This window comes from Ictalurus punctatus, chromosome 21, assembly GCF_001660625.3.
Source record: "Ictalurus punctatus breed USDA103 chromosome 21, Coco_2.0, whole genome shotgun sequence".
NCBI classification, from domain to species: Eukaryota; Metazoa; Chordata; class Actinopteri; order Siluriformes; family Ictaluridae; genus Ictalurus; species Ictalurus punctatus.
In genome coordinates, this window is record NC_030436.2 from 9,274,782 (window position 1) to 9,294,364 (window position 19,583).

At 37.0% G+C, this 19,583-nt stretch overlaps 1 protein-coding gene and 1 long non-coding RNA gene across 6 annotated transcripts in view; one reads left to right on the forward strand and one right to left on the reverse strand.

Moving 5' to 3' along the window:
• Positions 1-8,297, reverse strand: LOC108255139 (endothelin-3). Of its 2 annotated transcripts, none has more exons than XM_017450854.3 (4): positions 7,004-8,297; positions 6,606-6,873; positions 2,294-2,431; positions 1-1,650 (listed from the first exon to the last, which is right to left on the reverse strand). In XM_017450854.3, the coding sequence occupies exons 1-4, from the start codon at positions 7,089-7,091 to the stop codon at positions 1,635-1,637; spliced, it is 510 nt and encodes a 169-aa protein (XP_017306343.1). In that variant the 5' UTR covers positions 7,092-8,297; the 3' UTR covers positions 1-1,634. The 2 variants fall into 2 exon arrangements, with proteins under 2 accessions (XP_017306343.1, XP_017306344.1); XM_017450855.3 differs by having other exon boundaries at positions 7,875-8,290.
• The window catches only part of LOC108255140 (uncharacterized), a 25,707-nt gene continuing 12,934 nt past the window's right edge, over positions 6,811-19,583 (forward strand). For 2 of the 4 annotated variants that reach the window (XR_001810030.3, XR_006980744.2), the window contains exons 1-3: positions 6,811-6,900; positions 11,927-12,093; positions 16,112-16,229. This is a non-coding gene — a long non-coding RNA (uncharacterized LOC108255140). Of the gene's footprint in view, positions 6,901-11,926; positions 12,094-16,111; positions 16,230-17,979; positions 19,128-19,583 lie in introns of those variants that run through there. The other 2 variants (XR_008393169.1, XR_008393168.1) reach the window with 2 other exon arrangements.

Genomic DNA, 19,583 nt, shown 5'->3' on the forward strand with positions numbered 1-19,583 from the left:
TGATAGTAATAATGACATGTTTAATTTAGTATTAGACAGCAGTAATGTACATGTTAAGTTTTGTACATGTCTAGATATGTCTGACCATGTTAAAGCAGAAAAAAACAGACCTGGCCAGACAAAATCGTTCACTCAAACAAGTGGATCATCTCTAGAGTGTAAAGTGGGCTTCAATAAATGGCCACAGTATTGATGAATTCTTGAATCTGATTGGTCAGAAGTTGATTCATTTTGTATAACAGCTGACAATAGCGCAGCCACAAATCACAGGTTTATATAAGTAGATAGTAATCCACATCATTTAAGCCTGTTGTTATTTAACAAAGAAAAATGTATAATCATTGATATTGTGAGGAGAGGTTTATATAACATTTACAGAAGGAAGGAGTCTCCAGTGTCAGCACTTTGGAACAATCAGTAAGTATCGCTCTCTGGCTTCTCAGTAACAACGCAAGCTCTCGACTTATTAACCTCAATAGAGAGGAAAAAATGAGAGGCTGGTGAAGGAATGACTGTTTATAACTGCAATAATGTAAGTGTGAACAGGAACTAACTTGCTTCACAGACATTCCACAACATTAAATGTAATTATGAATGGAGAAAACAGATGAAATGTCATTAATTAATAGATACAAATTTATAACTGTGTGGCCCAAGAGGAATAATGCACTTCAGGGAGTGCTGCAATTGGAAAATAATCAATTTTGGGGCGGTAACACACACGCACTGTTGTGTTTTATTCTTTAAATGGTTTTCCATGCACAGTTTTAATAATAGTTCCTGTTATTATGTTCCATCAGTGCAGCACAGATGTGTAATAACATCTAATGTATTTTTATTCTGAAGTTTTAGACAAGTAGGACACCTAAATGACCACCAAAACAGTGATTTTCAATCTTTTTTTTTTTTTTTTTTTTTTTTTTTTTACTATAATCACCAATAGTGATAAAAGGAGAATCAGTTGGATTATATCACACAATATAGCAAAATAAAGTGTTAGAATTTGTATGCTGGGATTGTTTTTATGTGAAGCAATGCCCAAAGTTACACAAGTGAAAATATTGTAGATTATAAAACATAGGTCATGTTAATCGTTGGTGTATAAACAGCTGTAAAACTTGATTCATGTACAGTCCTCAGTTTTGTTTCTCTGTTAGCGCGTCTATATTTAAGTGCCATCTAATCAGAAACATTACCACATGGTATTGTAGGCTGGAAAATGAGAAAACAGCTCAGATTCGTCTTAGTATCTACAGTGTACAACCATCCGAACCGGATTAGTGATTTTGCCCAACCTGTGATTCGGAATTCAGATTATTATAGCAAGTTGATCTTAATACTTGGCTCTGCATGTCGTTAATTAAAGGCGACGAAGTGGAGCCAATAGTCAGAATAAAGAGTCAGCCTTGGGTGCTGCAGAAGACAAGCTGTAACATGATGAGTTAACCATTTGTGTCAAAATATCCTCGCATTGAATCACACTCTGACTTATTCTCCAGGCTCGTCGGTTGTGTGAGCGTTCCACAAACGCTCCATTGTGTTTTTCTTCTTTCCTGTCACGTCTCTCTACTGGATAATGGAATTCCTCCTTTTCAGACACATAAGCTTCTTTTCTTTAAGGTATGTCCAGGTGGTCATGGTAACCTCCCCCTTATAGGATGAGACAAAGACAGACATAACAATCAAACCATCAGCTGGTGGAAAAAACAAAACAAAAGAGCTCATCATTTTTGTTCAAAGGTGCAGGCTGTTGCCAATAAAACGTCACTGAGTGAGTAAGTTTTGCCGTGAGACCTAAAGATCTACTATCTTGTGTCCAGTGTGCAGAACGATGATTAAGTAAGGAATAAAACACTTTTTGCCTCATGGACGTTCCACAAGATTAAACGTAACTGTAAATTGTCAAAAGCATTCAATAAATGTCCTTTAATAAATAATAATCATTTACAAATTGCTGAGGTATAAGAAGAATAAAACACTATTATATAAAGATTTTTTTTTATGGGAAAATAATCAACATTGGGGTGCTTCGATGAAGTGAAGTTACTGTTACCACCCCGAAGTTGATTCTTTTACAATAACAGCATGTCGCATGTAAAAATGTTGGACTTCTCTTACTGTATACCGCAGCACATTTGCCCATGATTGCAATTTTTCTATTTATATTAAAGAATAACACATCATACTTTTTGTATCCAAACAAACAAGCACATTTATGTAAAGCTGTATAAATTTATTGACCTTCAGCCCAATCAGAATAGAGAATTATAGGGGTGTAAGTAGAAATATTTACCTTTTCCCACAGAAGCTGTTGCAATGAGGGTCGCTTTGCAGGGTGCACGCACATCGTTGTGTCGTTCTCCTGTCTGCTGCAGAGCGCCTTGCACGCTGAGAGCCTCTGTAACTTGACAGGCCGTACGGCACCATACGCCTGTCAACACGTATGCAAAAGCAGGAGAGAAACTTAAATCACAATCCGTTAAACCTAAAAATACTACAACACTTTTGATCCTTTTGTACTTTTTATTTTATTTTATTTTATTTATTTATTTACACCTGATAGTTATTGAATGCAACACCTGGGTTGATCTTCAGGAAGCTCATTATAAGCGATGGGACAAATCGATTCATATCCTACGATTACTCTTGTACGCAACCATTCATTTTTTGCGTGTGTACGTGCCATGGAGTTATGATTTTAGTGACGGCAGCAAGCAGCACTCAATCCTATGCGAATTACTCTAGGCATGTCATAACAAAAGCAGCAAATCCAAATGAACGATTCCTCGGACCGATATTATGGCGTGTGTGGTCTGACATTGTTTCAGTTCCCCCCTCAAAACTTTAATTCATAATTATAATTACCGTTCAACACTCAAAAGGAAATGTGGTTTCATCTTATCCTGTACATGAACAAGCTAGTATTCAATGTATATAGACATATTATGAATTAAAATAAAGCTTGATAGGAGGTAGCAGAGATCGCTGGTGAGTGTACACACCTAGTACAGATAGCATCTACTGAAGAAGCTAGTACGAAGCCTAGCACCTAACATGCGAATCAAACAACCAGTATTAACACCGATTAGCGTATTATTTAATTTGTGTTTAACTAGTTAGCTTTAGAAGCTTATATATAGCTAGTAATGTTTCTGATCAAAACTGAAAACTCTGAACAGTACATGCCTACAAGCGGCACAATCAACTTGTTGCTTGACAGTGTGAACGTAGAGTAAAATACATTCCAATTCGCTCGGACCGATTCGGACGCAGTACGTTTTAATTCATAAACTTTTCTGTAAGTCATCGTAATTCTGTTTGTTTAAGTAAATCAGAAACATAAACACTGGACATACATTAAGCCTTGGTTTGTTTGTTTTTTGTATTAAGCCTCATGTTTTGCATGCACCATAAAGAATCGGTTTATAATGCGTTTATAATTTGAATCAGTTATAATAATTCGCATCTCATCACATTGCATCTCGTCATCTTCAATCAAATCATTAGTCGCATTGACTCTTAGTTTGAATCCATTTGCATACACAATCTAGTATTATGCACAAATAAATCTACAGATTAGGGATATTATTAGGAAGCAATTTTTCCTGGAGGAGTAATTTTTTTTTTTTTTAATAAAAAATCATGTTACAGATACCTGAATTACAATATTCCCATTTGTCTACATTTACACATGATGCATGTTTGCTGTTAGGTTATTATTATATAAACTCTTAGAACAAATGGCGTTCAACTGTAGTTTTCTTTTGTCACTGCTAGTCAGTCTGTCTATCGATCGCAGAAATGAACGCAAAATCAAGGAAACGCTGCAATATTTACAGGAGCTTGTGATTTTTAAAGATTCCCAAGGATTTTTCACAGATTTGGGCAGAGACACGTCTTGTGACGTCATCAGAACACGTATTCAGCCAATGCCCCTTTGATTCAAGTGCGTCCAACACGAATACAGCTAAAAAGTCTTCACCAACAAATATCACTGCGAAAGAATTTCTTGCGATTGCAATTTCGCTAAGTAGTTTTCCACAAACACAGCATTAGAAAACTCTGTAAGTTCCATCGCACATTTTGAAAAAAGCCACAACAAATCACAAACTCACAATCACAATCACAAGCTCTGCGAAATCCTGTATGGACTGCTTCAGTGATACCCTTAGGGTTACATCTTTTGCACCTTTAGTGTGTACCTTTCACCTGGAGTGGTGCCTGCAGTGTACCTTTATTAAAGTATACTCAAAATTAATGGTTTAGTGGATAAAAAGTGCTCATTAATGTCTAAATATTTACATGTAAAAAATTTTTTTAAATGTAAACTACAGTACATCCACATTACTATGTAATACATAAAAGGGGCAGTTTAGTACCCTTTTTTCTGACACTGTAGTATTTAATTGGGTTAATCCTGCATCTTAAGAATAAGCTATATTTACGGTTTATATTTACAGTTTTGGATTTTCTTTCGTGAGAACGAAGTGTAAATTAGGAAAATTGTTCTAGGAATGTTCTAGACTTACCAGTGTGTTAAACAGATTGTTACGCACTTAAACATCTACCTTTATTATGTTTTCTTTCTACACTTAAACCCACCATTTCATTACGGTTTCAGGTTTCTCCTCTAACACACCTGATCCCAAACTGCAATGATCTGGTGATCAGGATCAGGTGAAAACCTGAAACTCAGAACTGGAACTAAGTAGAAGTGGAGCTCTGTCCTGCTTTAGCCTTACTGTTGTATTCATTATTTAGCAGTGGATGTAGATGCTGTCTTTATAAACTGCAGCACGCCCACCCAATATGTTTTATTTTTATCTTTCACACATTTGGGATCCTTCTGTCCTCCTTGTTAAACAACTCCAGACATTCTCAATACTGATCTCTTTTAATGTTCTAGATTCTCTGTCACTCTTTGCTCAATGTAAAAGTCCTTACTGTGTCATGAAAAGGAAAGAAATATGCTTCAGGTATCCTGCATTAGAGCAGAGAATAAAATCATTTCTTAAGAGCTCTATAGTCTTGAGTCTGGTGGGTTTTTTTTTGTTTGTTTGTTTTGTTTTTTTAAAAAAAACCCAGCATAAATATTCTGTTCCCAAAATTTCTAGACGTTTCCAGGACTTCGAGATGTGCATAAGATGCGGCATTGACTTCAAGTTTCATATTTATCTATCTATCTATTTTTGTTCACAAAAATATGCTTTTAGTTCCTGACACATTCCTTGTATTAGTTATTTTTATTTCTTTTTAATAGCTTTATTATTTGGTAAAACCAGAATTAATATGCGTAATATATACTACGGGTCAAAAGTTTAGACACACTCATTCTTTATTTTATTTAATTTTTCCACATTTAAGAATAATAATAATAAAGTCATCAAAACTCTGGAGTAACACGAATGGAACTATGGGAATTATGTTGTGATAAAAAAAAAAAACAACACCAAAAAAAACAACAACAAATTAAAAAATATATATATATTTTAGCATCTTCAGAGTAGACTCCCTTTTTGCCTAGAATTTTCCAGAAATGAATTCTTGGCATTTTCTCAAATTTCTTGAGGAATTTCCCTGAGATGCTTTTTAAACAATATTAAAGGAGTTCCCACCTACACTGGACACTTATCGGCTGCTTTTCAAAAAATTTGGCTCCAAGTCATCCGTTTAACCTTTACTTGTAAATAAAATGTTAATTTTCTAATGAATTATTCTCTCGCAAAACTTTTGCGTTCCCTCGCAGAGATAGCCTACCTGTTGTGTTCTCTCACGAAACCTGTGTTCTCACGAGAGTCTTCTGCGTGGTGGTTCGTGCTCTTAAATCTTCACAGCATCACTTGAGTAATTTTTCGTCGAGACAATGCTCTTTCGCGAAATATCATTTTTAGGTGTCTTTCACTTATGTCAAAACCGTGCCTCGAACTAAGCACAGACCGCATTTCTTTATATTTTAGTCCAAGTTTAAAATAAAACTCTATGAACCGCTCCATTGTGAACCTACGGAGCTGTCTGAACCATTACCAGTGGGAAAATAAACAGGAATTCTTTGACTGAACTCAACAGGTTTTGCGAGAGAACACAAAAGTTTCTCGGGGGAACGCAGAAGCTTTAAAAAAAAAAAAGTTTTCTCCCATCCCAAATTTTTTCCACCACCATGTCCCTTTAGGGGCTCCGTACATTTAAACATACACCTTCAGATCAAAAGGTTTTTAAGATCATAAGAAACATTTCAGTGGAGTGTCCACAAACTTTTAACCGGTAGTGAAAATAACAGTGGCTATTTATTATTTGTTTATTTGTTTGTTTGTTTGTTTATTTGTTTTTATTCAAAAAACCTTTATTTAATTTCCTGTCACACTCCCTGTAATAGTTATTAATATTTTCACTAAAATCCTGAATAATCTGTTTTATATAAATAGAAGTGTTTATTTGTTTGTTTATGCGTATTAATTTTATTTTTAAACTCTACATATGTTGTCTTGTTGAAAGGGAGAAAAAAAATTCAAATGATCTAAAATAGGTCGATTTTTTTCTTTCTTTCTTTCTTTCTTTCGTTCTTGAACTTTTCTTTTAGGTTAATGGTAAGAAAAGTGCGCACTCACTCTGGCGTGTTCACCCAGATGACATCCAGGTGACAATAATAAACGCACTCTTTGTCTTTGTACGTATAGCACGTGCACCGTTTGGCTCTGCTCCGCGGATGAGAGTCGCGCGACGATCCTGTGACGTCGTGGTCGTGGTCGTGGGCGTCGGCGGATCCGCGCGTGCGTTCCGTGGGTGCCGGTGCCGGTGCTGTCCTCGCGCCCATGCTCGCTCGCTCGGCCTCAAGTGCGCTCTCCTCGCGCGCGACAATCCGGTGCAGAGGAATCCCTGAAAACATTCCGGAAATAAAAGGTGGTGAGTAGTTCTGTAAAATTTAAAAGGAATCTTTAAAAAATACGTAATAAAGATCTGAGAGTCTGAGGCAAAAAATTTTCTCGTTTTCACTACATATGATCACCTGTGGCACGAGACAAGGAGTAAACTATAGGAGTGAGCGATATGGTAACAATATCACACCACCTTACTTGAAGATAAGTTTTTACCATACACAATACTTATGTATCACTATATTTAGGTTTGCTACTAAATGTTGTTGTTTTTTTTTTTACTATCCGCGTTTTCCCACATTTCATGTTACTTTGTGTTTAACAGGGGAAAGTGCATGTTCTGTGCATGCTCTCCCCAGGAGTGTACACGCTTCCTCCAGGTTCTCCGGTTTCCTCCCACCTCCCAAAAGACATACCAATAGATATACAGGCTGTACTCTGAATAGCCCCTAGGTGTGAGTGTGTGTTTGTGTATGTGTGTGAATGTTGCTCTGAAATGAACTGGCATCCCATCCAGGATGTACTGTATTTCCACTCTGAGACCAGTATTCCCGGGATATGCGCTGGATCCTCCACAGGATAAAGTGGATAATAAAGATGAATATATGAAAGAAATTATAAAATGTTGATGAAACGATTGAGAGAAAAAAGGGTCTGATGACAAAAATTTCATGTCAGAAAAAAAGGAAAGTTTTATTCTATATGCAAAAGTTTTATGTAGGTAATTTTGCAACAACAACAACAACAAAAATATTTGGTTAAGGCCACCAATCAGCATCAAGAACACAAAAACTCGCAGAAACACGAATATAGTGGAAATTATTCCAATATTAATAATAGTCTGTTGAAATAAGAATCAAATTCCTGGCGCCTCCATAGCTTCACGAAGCACATAAGATACATTCCAATGTATAACTCATCCACAGGGTGATCTTTCTCTAAAGATCTCAGAGTTCTTACGACACTTTCATCACGTTCATCTTTAACAAAAATGCATAATACCGTTTGCATGTGCGGCTGTTAATCCGATTAAAATCAAAACGCTCAAATCCAGAAGCGACGTCTTGGCCATCCCCAGGTTTTTTACTCCAAAAAACAAAAGAAAAACAAAAACACACACACACACAAAAATGTCAGATGAACAAATGGTGTTCAAATTAGTCCCAGTTTAGTTGATCTAGAGCGCTGACATCCACGAAACCACATTTTCAACCAGATGCACCGCATATTCCCGGTGAAACCGTGTGCGTCTCACATGGCACGCGCTCCGGAGAAACGTGCGTTAGTTAAGGAGCTGTAACGCACATCCAGGAGTGTGTGTGTGTGTGTGTGTGTGTGCGTGTTAGTGTGTCTGACTATTCTGGCGTCCAGCAAACAGGTTTTTATAGAGTATACAGCCTACAGAGCAACACCCTCTCCACTGCACCCATGTGATATAACCATCACCTGCAAGCCTAGTTTATACGGAAAAAAATACACACGCGTGCGTCATGCATCATCATCATCAATATTAAAATGTAAGACTTTATTATATAAATAATAATAAAGTTATGTTTAGGTACCACACCGTAAATATATATTTTTTCTTTCCCATGTCAGCTATCAGAATGATAAAGAAAATTATTAATAATTTTTAAAATGATTTTTAAAATGTTAAAACAAGCAAACAAAGCAATTAATAATTTAAATAAATATCCACTATTAAATACACAAATTATAGATTTCCAAGATACTGATTTCATGCAGAATATTTTTTTTCTTTTGACAACACATCCAATGATCAGACTTTCAGCCAGAATGGTTTATTTGTTTGTTTGTTTATTTATTTATTTTTAAATGTTGTGACCTCACAGCTCCAGGCTCCCTGGTTGTATCCTGAGTTTGGGTTTACCGTCTCTGCGGAGTTTCTCATGTTCTCCTTGTGTCTGCATGGGTTTCCTCTGGGTTCTCCAGTTTCCTCCTGCCTCACAAAAACATGCGGGTAGTTGAACTGGCCTAAGTGTGAATCAGTGCGTTTACATGGACAACAATAATCCAATCTTAACCCGATTAAGACGATACTTTGATTAAGAAACTACGATGTAAACAGCAATTTTTACTTACCTTAATCTAAATAAGGTCATACTCGAAGTAAGCAATAATCGAATTAAGACAGGTGGAGTACTCCTGTTTTAGTCGCATTATGGACGTGTATTACAGACATGTAAACACCTTAATCACATTATGAACGTCGTGTGAGAGTTTTCACCGCATTTCACCACAGGACATGATCACACACGGCAGTTTAACATTTTACGGCGAACAAGAGAGTTCGGCTACATCCCAAACCGCATACTTGCCTACTATAGGCCTGTAGTGGGGAAAAATACATGTATCTCGGCTACTATATAGACGGTAAGTACGCGGTTTGAGACGCAGCCCACGGCTTCAAGCAGTTGTCTATTAGCACATATAGCATGACAAATAATTAACTGCACTTAAAGCGTTTGTAAAAAAATAAATAAATAAAAATAAAAACACCCAGAACTGTATACGGTACCATAACGAAGACGAACTGTATATTGATACACTGCGGTGGGGCGCAGTGACGTAATGACATGGGCTGTTAATATAATTATATTCTATAACGTAAAACGGGAGCATGGCAGGAGTATTCTAAAAGCGACTCATGTAAACACCTTAATCACATTATTATCTTAATCAGAGTAAGGTCAATAATTAGATTACTGCTGTCCATGTAAACATAGTCACTGAGAATGAATGAGTGAATGCATGTGTATTGAATGAACTGACATCCCATTCAGGGTGTATTCCCACCAGGAGCATAACCTGGCCTGGGTATTTGGGGCTGTAGCCCTGAAGATTTCTCTCTTTATCCCTGAATAACTCTCTGGTTTGTCACTATGTAACTGAACATCAGTAAAAGAAGACGGCGGTGTTGTAATTTTATATCTTCAGTGAATAGAGGCGAGACAAATTAGACAGGGTTTACATGAAAATATGTGGAAATACTCGTGTCTTATTTGCTGACATGTCTCAATTCTGCCAAACGCTAGCTCACACAGTGAGTTATAGTGTAAGAGGAAAAATAGGTATATTCGAATTTTTTACCAGTAACAGGGTTGAAACTGAAACACTAACATCCTCTGATGCTGAGCGGGAAAACAAGGTGTGTAAATGAGCGTAAGGACAGCTAACATACTTTGCATGGCACTGTAGCAGCTAAACCCATACAATGATTGCGTAGTTGTGTCTCCCCTTGGCTAGTGAAACCAAACTAGCCTAGTCTTGTGTTAGATAGCTAAAAAGTTTTATATTTCATCGGTCTGGTAGTCCTGCAAACAGTGACACCACCCACGACAAGTTTGATGAAAAACCCATTTTGTCCAATTTTAAATTTTTTTAAGCAATTAGCTCTCACACCCAAGAAACAATGCCCGGAAACACTCTATGTAGAAGTACGTTTTTCAACGTTTTTCGATAGAGAAGATTGGGCTCATCCCCGGATGATTAACAGTTCAGCTAATGCCCTTGATTCCAACCGTGCAGCCAGTTTTGATGGAAAATGATTCATAAATGGAAGGAAAGTCACTATTTTTGCTTTGAGCAAATACACTGTCCAACAGAAAGGTTGTTTTGTATTGTATTGTATTTTTAGGCTCATTTAAACTTAATCGAATGCCTCAAAGAGAACCAGACAGGCTTGAATAAGCCAAAAATGCAAGGAAACATATCAACATGGTGATTAAAGAAAAGTGTTTGGTTTTTTGGAGAGAGAGAGAGAGAGAGAGAGAGAGAGAGAGAGAGAGAGAGAAAGAGAGAGATGGCTTTCATGATGATTCCTTATGAGAAAGAAACAACCAGTTTTAAATATACTGAGTTTTCATTTGTTTTAGTCATTTACATTGCATTTCAACCACCTTTACTTAACACATAACTGCCAATTTGCCTATTGTTGATTTATGTTACAGCTGCATTAGACAGGTTTTGAAAAAATAGAGTCATAATGATTTAGTCATCATTAGTCACTCATCTGTAATGACTGTATTTCTGTAGTATCTGTCCCATCACTTATACCCTGCTGTCTGAACATGCCATGGTGTAAACACTTGGGGGTGTGCTGTTACAGGAAAATAATCCACGATGGCATGGTGTTATGAAGTGGAGTTACTGTTCCTATCTCAAAGCTGATTATTTTCCAATAACAGCATGTCCTGAAGTGTTTAATGTCTCTTATAGCTCAGCAATTTGCTGACACTAACAATGATTGTTTTATTAATGAATGATGTGTCGTACTTTTAATCCATTTATAGTTATGTTTGTTGACGCGGAACATCCGTGAGATGAAATTAGTTCCTGTTATTATATATGTTATATGTTATGTACGTTATAAACCTTTATGAGGCGTTCCGTCACCAGCCTCTCTCTCAGCCTTTTTCTCTCTTGAAGTTAATCAATCAAAATATGTCTTGCTACGGAGAAACCACAAAAACTTTCCCACAGTGGAAAAACATGGAAGGTGAATGGTGATGGAAAAAAAAAGTGTTCAGAGTGGAGAGTCCTTTTATAAATGCATCATCATTGTTCAGTTGACATCTTTAAGAGATCAGGTTTGAGTGAGAAGTAAGTTTACACATTGCCTTACTCCTGGATGCTTTTTTCCCCTCATAGATGTAGACTATCCTTGCTCATAATCATTAAGTCCCCCATTCAGGCTTAACCTGTGGAGACGCAGTTGCAGTGAGTGTTTTTACAGAGTCGACAGGAGGCCAATCCCACAAGAATGAGAACCTCTCCAAAAGTTTTGTCTATGAAGTGGTTGTTTTGAAAGTCGGCTCAGCGTGTCAGCTTTGATTTGATCACAAATGGTATGCAAGATGTTGAATAAAAAAAAAATACAAATAATACATTTGATAGAGGGTGTCATTCAAAACATGTCCTAAGAATGTTATATTTTCCATGATGAATTTACTTCAGTCACAGAGAGGTGTGAGTTAGCCAAAAAGTGCTGTGTATGTGTATTTTCTTTTTATTTGAATGTATTTATCCATTAGGGCGTAACAGAATGCACACAGAAGCCTACAGTCTCTAGCCTGAGCTCCAGATCTGAAGCTGATCTGTCTCCTGGACTCCAGATTCCTTGAATAACTTGTCTGCAAGGTTTCAGATGACATAACGGGGCACAGACTTCGACAGTTGCATGAGAACCGGCCAAACTGAGGTACAAAAATTTCACGTTGTCTCACATTTATCTTAACAGCGAAGTCCGTAGTAGAATAATGCTCGGTAAAACACGTATTAACTGATCGATCAGAAGACGATTAATTTTCCATAGTTACGGCTGTGATTCAAATCACATATTTTTATTTCTTAATGTTTATATTAACATTCACGTTCTCGTACGATATTGTTTCAATAGTAACAGCTGATTCATAGGGGCTCGTACCATTTATGCTCTCCATAATTTAAGACAAATAACAAACATGGCATTATTTAACAAACAAAAAAAAAACATGTAGTCATTGATATGGTGAAGTTTACACTAATGAGACTTTTATTTAACATGTATGGAAGGAGTCTCCAGTGTCAGGGCTTTGGAACAGTCAGGATAATGAGGAGTTTGTTTTATGGTTTTTCTGTAACATGACAAGCTGAGCTAGGGTCAAGGTCTTATTATTATTATTATTATTATTATTATTATTATTATTATTATTATTATTATCTTCAAGAGAAAGTGGGCATGGTGGCTTAGTGGTTAGCACCACCTCCAGGGTTGGGGGTTAGAATCCTGACTCCCTTCAGTGTGCTCAGAAGTTCCATGTTCTCCCCGTGCTTTGTGAGTTTCCTCTGGGTACATCTGGTTTCCTCTCCCAGTTCAAAGACATGCATTGTAGGCTGATTGGCATTTCCAAATTGTTCTTAGTGTGTGAATGTTTGCGTGATTGTGCTCTGCAATGGTTTGTCCCTTGGCTTGTGTCCCGAGTTCCCTGGGAAGCGGTATGGAAAATAGATGGATGGAACTTCAAGAGAAGCTCTGAGGTAATGATCATTAATAGTTGCTTCAACATAAGTGATTAGAGGACTTTCAACAACTTTAGATGTAACAATAAATGAATAAAAAGTAAAGCACATCTTTCGCTGATAAATAAAAATTGCTGCACTATAAGATGAGTGAGACACTTCAGGACATGCTGTTGGAAAATAATCAACATTTGGCTGGCTTATAGGACATGGATAACAGCAGCAAGAGCAGAGAAGGTGGGCTTGCCATTTATGTAAACGATAGCTGGTGTAACTCCAAATATATTACTGTCAAAGTTTGTAAGCCGAATATTGAACTCCTCACAGTTGGATTGCAGCCATATTGCATGGCTTGGAAGTTTTTACATGCTATTTGTTTGTTCCATTATGCACCACCCTCTGCTGATGCACCAGCCACAAAAGAGCAGATGCATTCTGTGGTTAGTGAACTAATAACAAATTATCCCAATAATGCATTCATCGCAGAGAAATCTCTGAAGATTTTACTCATGTATCCTACACCTCCACAACTCACAAGTTTCTCACAAGTTTCTGGAATATAATACAAGAGACAACAGGACATCTGTTATATCCTAAAGTTAAGGAGGCATACATGTTTGCTGCTCACCCCCTCACCCAGATATGATTATGATTTAGTGCATGTCACTCCCACAAACATACGCAGAGTTCACCGGCTAATCAGGAAAGTGACGAAATGGAGAATGGAGGTTCAAGAGGCTCTACAGGATGGACAGGATGGACAGGGAAATGATTAATCATATGGGAAGGACATTGAGAGACTTAGCCACTGTATTATAGACTTCTTCAACTTCAGTGTGGAAAATATGATTTCCGGAAAGACAGCCCGCTCTTTGCCCAATAACAAGCCGTGTATAAGAAAGGGTCTAACAGCCCTGCACCTTCCCCTTCTCTCACCCTCACCACAACTACTACTATTACAGCTGACTAAGTAAGGACAGCAGTTGGGAGAACTCTAAACAAGCAAGGCTGTAGGCCCTGATGGAATCAGCCCCAGGGTGCAGAAAACCTGTGTCAGCCAGCTATGTGGTGTCCTACAGCTTCTATACTTGCTCTTCCTCAGACTACAGAAAGTGCTCCAGCTCTGGAAGACTTCCTGTATAGTTCCTATGCCAAAAACTGTGACATCTTGGTAGTCTGTTAACTAAGTATGTCTGCGTGTGTGCACATCAAAACTATTCATGCTGAGCATCGACCAAAAGATTACAACTCAGCACATTTTTACATTCATCTCAGCAATGTGCATGATGTTTGGCAGTTACTACTGTTTTAACATTCATTACTCTTTGGAACTGGGATCTACTCTGGAGTTCATGCAAACGTAGGTATTAAACCATTTCTTTTACATGAAATTGTGGTAACATTTTACAGTAAGGTCACATTTGTTAACTTTAAGTAATGTATTAACTAACGCGAACTAACAATGGGAATTACATTTGTAACAGTATTTAATCTTTGTTTTTGTAAGAAAAATACAGTCTTTCATTATTTGTTCATGTTAGTTCACAGTGCAGTAACTAAGATTAATAAATGCTATAAAAATATTATTCATTCTTAGTTCATGTTAAAGGGTTACTTCAGCCAAAAGTGTAAATTTTGTCATTAATTACTCACCGTCATGTCGTTCCAAACCCGGAAGACTTTCGTTCGACTTTGGAGCACAAATAGAGATATTTTTAATGAAACCTGAGAGCTTTCTGTCCCTCCATTGACAGGCTATGCAAGTAGCACTTTCAAGGTCCAGAAAGGTAGTAAAGACATCATTAAAGTAATCCATTTGACCCCAGTGGATTAACCCCAATTAATGAAGCGTCGCAAGTGCTTTGTTTGTGCAAAAGAGCATAATTTACTACTATCATTTTTTTTTTTTTTAATTTCTCTTCTGATGAACAAAGAAGGTTTTGTACATCTTGAATGGAATAAAATATCAGCAGTTTTTTTTTTTTATTTTAAGTGATTTTTATATCTGAGAAAGATAATGTTCATATGGTTATGCTTTTCATGACCTTTCAATTTATACATTTACGTTTTCCTACAGAAAGTTTTGCTTTGAGCCTCTGTGATTGTAAAAAGCTGTATGTTGGTTGATGATTAATCCATTCTGTTAATAGAATGGTGTGCTGTCTTGTTCAGGTTATTGAATGTGTTGCTTTCTGGTAAAGACTGTAATTATTCAAAATGGTTGTTCTGCAAGTTGAAGCCAACATGGAGTACATTCTTTTACTGCTGTTTTAAGGCGAAGAATATGGTTGTCTGAAGTATTTATTTACATTGTTTGTGGAATTTAAATTAAAAAGTGCATTTGCTTTTCATACCAGTTCTAGGTGTTCTTGTTATATTTACAAAATTTCTTTTACACTAAGTACTTTTTTTCTGGCAACCACATCTGCCAGTTTTCACCGTAAATTTTGCAGTTCACTTTTAAGCATACCGTAAACAGAAGAACATTTCAACCGTATTTTTCACCGTAGATTTCTGGCAACCATAGCTGCCAGTTTTTTACCATAAATATTACAGTTCACTTTTAAGTATACCATGTAAACACAAGAACATTTCGACCATATTTTTTTAAAGGTCTATTTCTGGCAACTACAGCTGCCAGTTTTTTATTGTAAATTTTACGCGAGTTTTTTTTTACAGTGTACTATTTGTAGAGATAACACAAGGAAGACAGAGAAATGGAAGAGGCTGGATGGGTGGTAGACGTTACCTTGTGTATTATGGGAATGCAAAGCACAAGATTAAAATCTCCATTCCTGCTTGATCCAGTTGGGAAATTAATCCTGAAAAAACAAGTATGCTGGCGCCCTGCTGCCCCTCCAGCATGGGGCACATTGAGGGCAGCGTATCTCAGCCTGACTCTCACTGAGGTAGCAATGTTACATGTGAACCATTCAGATGCCCCTAAAAGTATTATAGCTCCTTTCTATTAAAACTAGTATGTAAATATATGTGGTGCCAATTGTTAATAAGATTATTTTGTTAGTTTTGCACAAAATTTGATTTTATCCTAACAGCACAAAAGAGATGTAAAACTTACTAATTACTGCTTAGTTAATAGTGAATATCCTGAAAATTAGTTAATATTCTGCTAACATACTTACTGAGTAAGTAACTAGTAGTTCTTCATAATAGAAATAGGATAAGTGTTAATTAACTACTCATTAATTCTTGCTTAGTTCCTGTAAGAGTGGGTGTGGTGTCCCATCTGTGGTGTGTTCCCGCCTCACACCCAGTGTTCCCGGATGGGCTCCTGGATTCACGATGACCCAGTCCAGGATGGAGCAGTTATTAAAGGTAAATAAATTACAGGTTGAATAGATTATTTAATTAATTGTAGGGATGGTTGGAGGTTTGAATCCTTCCTCAGCCCTGTGTGTGTGGAGTTTTTATGTTCTCCCATTGCTTCGGGGGTTTCTTTCAAGTGCTCCCAGTCTTCCAGTCCAAAAACATGTACTGTAGGCTGACTGGCATTTCCAAATTATCCGTAGTGTGTGAATGTGTGTACGATTGTGCCCTGCGATGGGTTGGCACCCTGTCCAGAGTATCCCCTGCCTTGTTCCCAGAGTCTCCTGGGAGATGCTCCAGGCTCCCTGTGTAGGATAAGCATATTGAAAATGGATGGATGGAAGTAATTGTAGGAAAGAGAACAATAACCCATGTACAGCATATGAGCAGATTAACTAACCAATGCTATTTGTATTTATTATGTGTGTATTCCTGTGTCTCCCATAAAACTTGTTTAATTATTGTGTTCTTTTATTTTCTGGTGTATCTCAGGGTATAGTACTTTTACCCTTCAATTTTAGATGCTTGAAAAAAAAACAGTAACACGTTGCTTTGATGAGTTATACTTTCTGGAGAAGAATGGAAGCTCTGTTTCAGTTTAATCTGTGTATGTAAGAAATATCAGGTGCTGTTATCTTGAGACCTTTCAACACACGGCTAATGACCACACACAGACTATAGTTTGACTTTTTTTTTTTAAGCTTCCACTTTTTTGGCACCATAATGCACATTTTTGTAGGCAGACCATTTCTCAGTGCACAATGAATGGGAATTTTAATAGCCTGTATAGCGAAATATGAGACACATCCTTAAGCATGTGAACATGGGGTATGTTATTGAAATCACTGGTGGGCCTGCCATGGTCATTATCTACAGTTACACTGAATTATTGCCATAATGGAGCAACAGTAAAATGAGTAATTCTTTAAGGAGTTAGACAGATAGAGAGAGAGAGAGAGAGAGAGAGAGAGAGAGAGAGAGAGAGAGAGAGAGGGAAAATAATGTATGACTAAAAATCATTAATTCAAAACATTCGACAGGATTTCACATTATCTGCATTGTTTTGTAACATCATCTTCAGCGTTTTAGATCAAGAATATGGCACAAGGATGAAATTGTGTAATTGTTGATATGGTGACGTTTACAGGGAGGAGATTATTTGTCATTTATGAAGGAGTATCCAGTGCCAGTGCTCATTTCTTCCAATCGACATAGGAATCTGGAATGAATGAAAAGTTTGCAGGTGTTTTGAGTCCTCCAATATTAACTGACAGCCCTGGAAGTCCCGCCCCCTTCCCCCATCTTGCATTACTAATCTTCTTGGCCAGTGCACTCGTCTTGACTCGATTTTCCTGCTTGAATGTCTTTTCAATTTAGCTAACATTAATTTAAGTATATAGTTAAAATCAGGTAACTATTTATTAGGGATATGGCCTCTGAAAATTTTCTGCTGAAAGAGAAAAAAGGGCAAACAATGATTAAATACACTGAGAATAAAGTGTCAAATATCATTAATTGTCAACGTGTCAAATGAAACACTTAATGTGTTTTTTAAAATCATTTTAACTTTGTGTGCGAACAGTTTGAGCAGAAGTAGGTCAACAGTGAAAAATGTCACTTTACAATTAATGATATGCATTTTGTATTCAGAATTGAATGAAATTCCCGACATAATCACAACTTCATGAAACTAAGCTACCAGGAGTATCTATATCTTTATAGTTATATAGCTCTGTCATGCATTTACTTTTATGTTGAGGTTATCCCTCCAAGCCAGGAGATGTTCAGGAAAGGACTTCCTGAGATGAAGATCTTGCCTTTGAGCTAAGACTATATATGGTTCAGTTCAGATTCTCACTGTAGCAGGAAGGCAAACAACCGCAGAGGCCCGATGAAACCTAGAACCCTTCATGTGACCACCGTGAATGACACTTTGCTTGTGAACCGTCACAGTGATATATGGCCCGCTGCTTATTGCTCCCTAGGAGGTAATGCTGAGTGTTTTCCCAATGTGTGGTGACCCTTTAACTATATGCAGCAATGCAGCTTCTTACTCGGACCATATTGTAACTTTTCAGTCTTGCAGGGAGAGATAATGGACAGAGACCCTCACCCAAGGATGGAAAAGGATAATAACCAGTCTCTTTGAGGCATTTGTTTGCTGTAAGATGACTCCTCAGCACTCGCTGACAAGGTCTCACGCCCTTCTCCCCTGAGGCCAATTTTAGCTAGATGGGTCTGATCCAATTATGGGGTGGACGTGGCTTTCCATCACTTATTGTTAGACAGCTCCTGACTGGATCCTTGAAGACAAACTCCACCTGGACTTTACATCACCTCTGAGACCCTAATCTTTTTCTTCTCCTCAACCCCATCTATTATTTTCTGTTTAGTACTCATGAGTTTTTAGAAATGACTAATCTGTAAGAAATTTCATTAGCACTTTCTATGAGGTGCATATTCATAAATGATTAAAACTGTACTTATAGTTATTTGTAAATTGGTAATGGTTCCTAACTATACCTACCTTCTCCATGTTGTCTGACTTGTGCTTGAGTTTTCTGACTTGTTATTTTGTTTATAATTTGTTGTTTTGTTTTCAGATTTCTGATTTGTTTGGCACTTCTCGGCCACTCGACTCCTTCCATAAATGTTAAATAAATGTCTTATTACAGAAAACTTAAAAATATGAAAGATTACACATTTTTCTTTGTCGAAGAACAACACAATTTCTTAATACGTTTATTATTAGGCTTAAATTATATGGAAGGTCGGCCGTACAAGTCCCTGTGAATGAGTTGTTACTATAGAAATGATAATGTATTAGAATGAACGCATTAGGATAGCTAGCTAGCTAGATAGATAGCTAGCTAGATAGATAGATAGATAGCTAGATAGATAGATAGATAGATAGATAGATAGATAGATAGAAACTTTATTGATCCAGAGGAAAATTATAGCATGAGTAAAGTGGTAAAATTATGGTCAACAACAACAAAAAAAACACAGATAAAAATAAATACAATAATGTGCAAAAAAAAAGAGAGTCTATTACTTGAAATTTATTAAGGAGGGGAGGGAGCTTGTCTCTTTACAAAAAGAAAAAAATGTAATCAAGGCACTTAGATATTGTGCAAGTGTGCAATATTGTGAGGAGGAACGAGTGAAAATGTGCCATGAGGTAGTTCTACTACTACTACTACTACTACTACTACTACTACTACTACTATTAATAATAATATTAATAATGATAGGAAGAGCAGCAACACAGATTTAACTGCTACTGCTAGATGTGTGATTTATGTTACAGTTGTAGCCACTGCGAGGGCTGTGATTTCATTCAGCAGAGTTATGGTATATTAG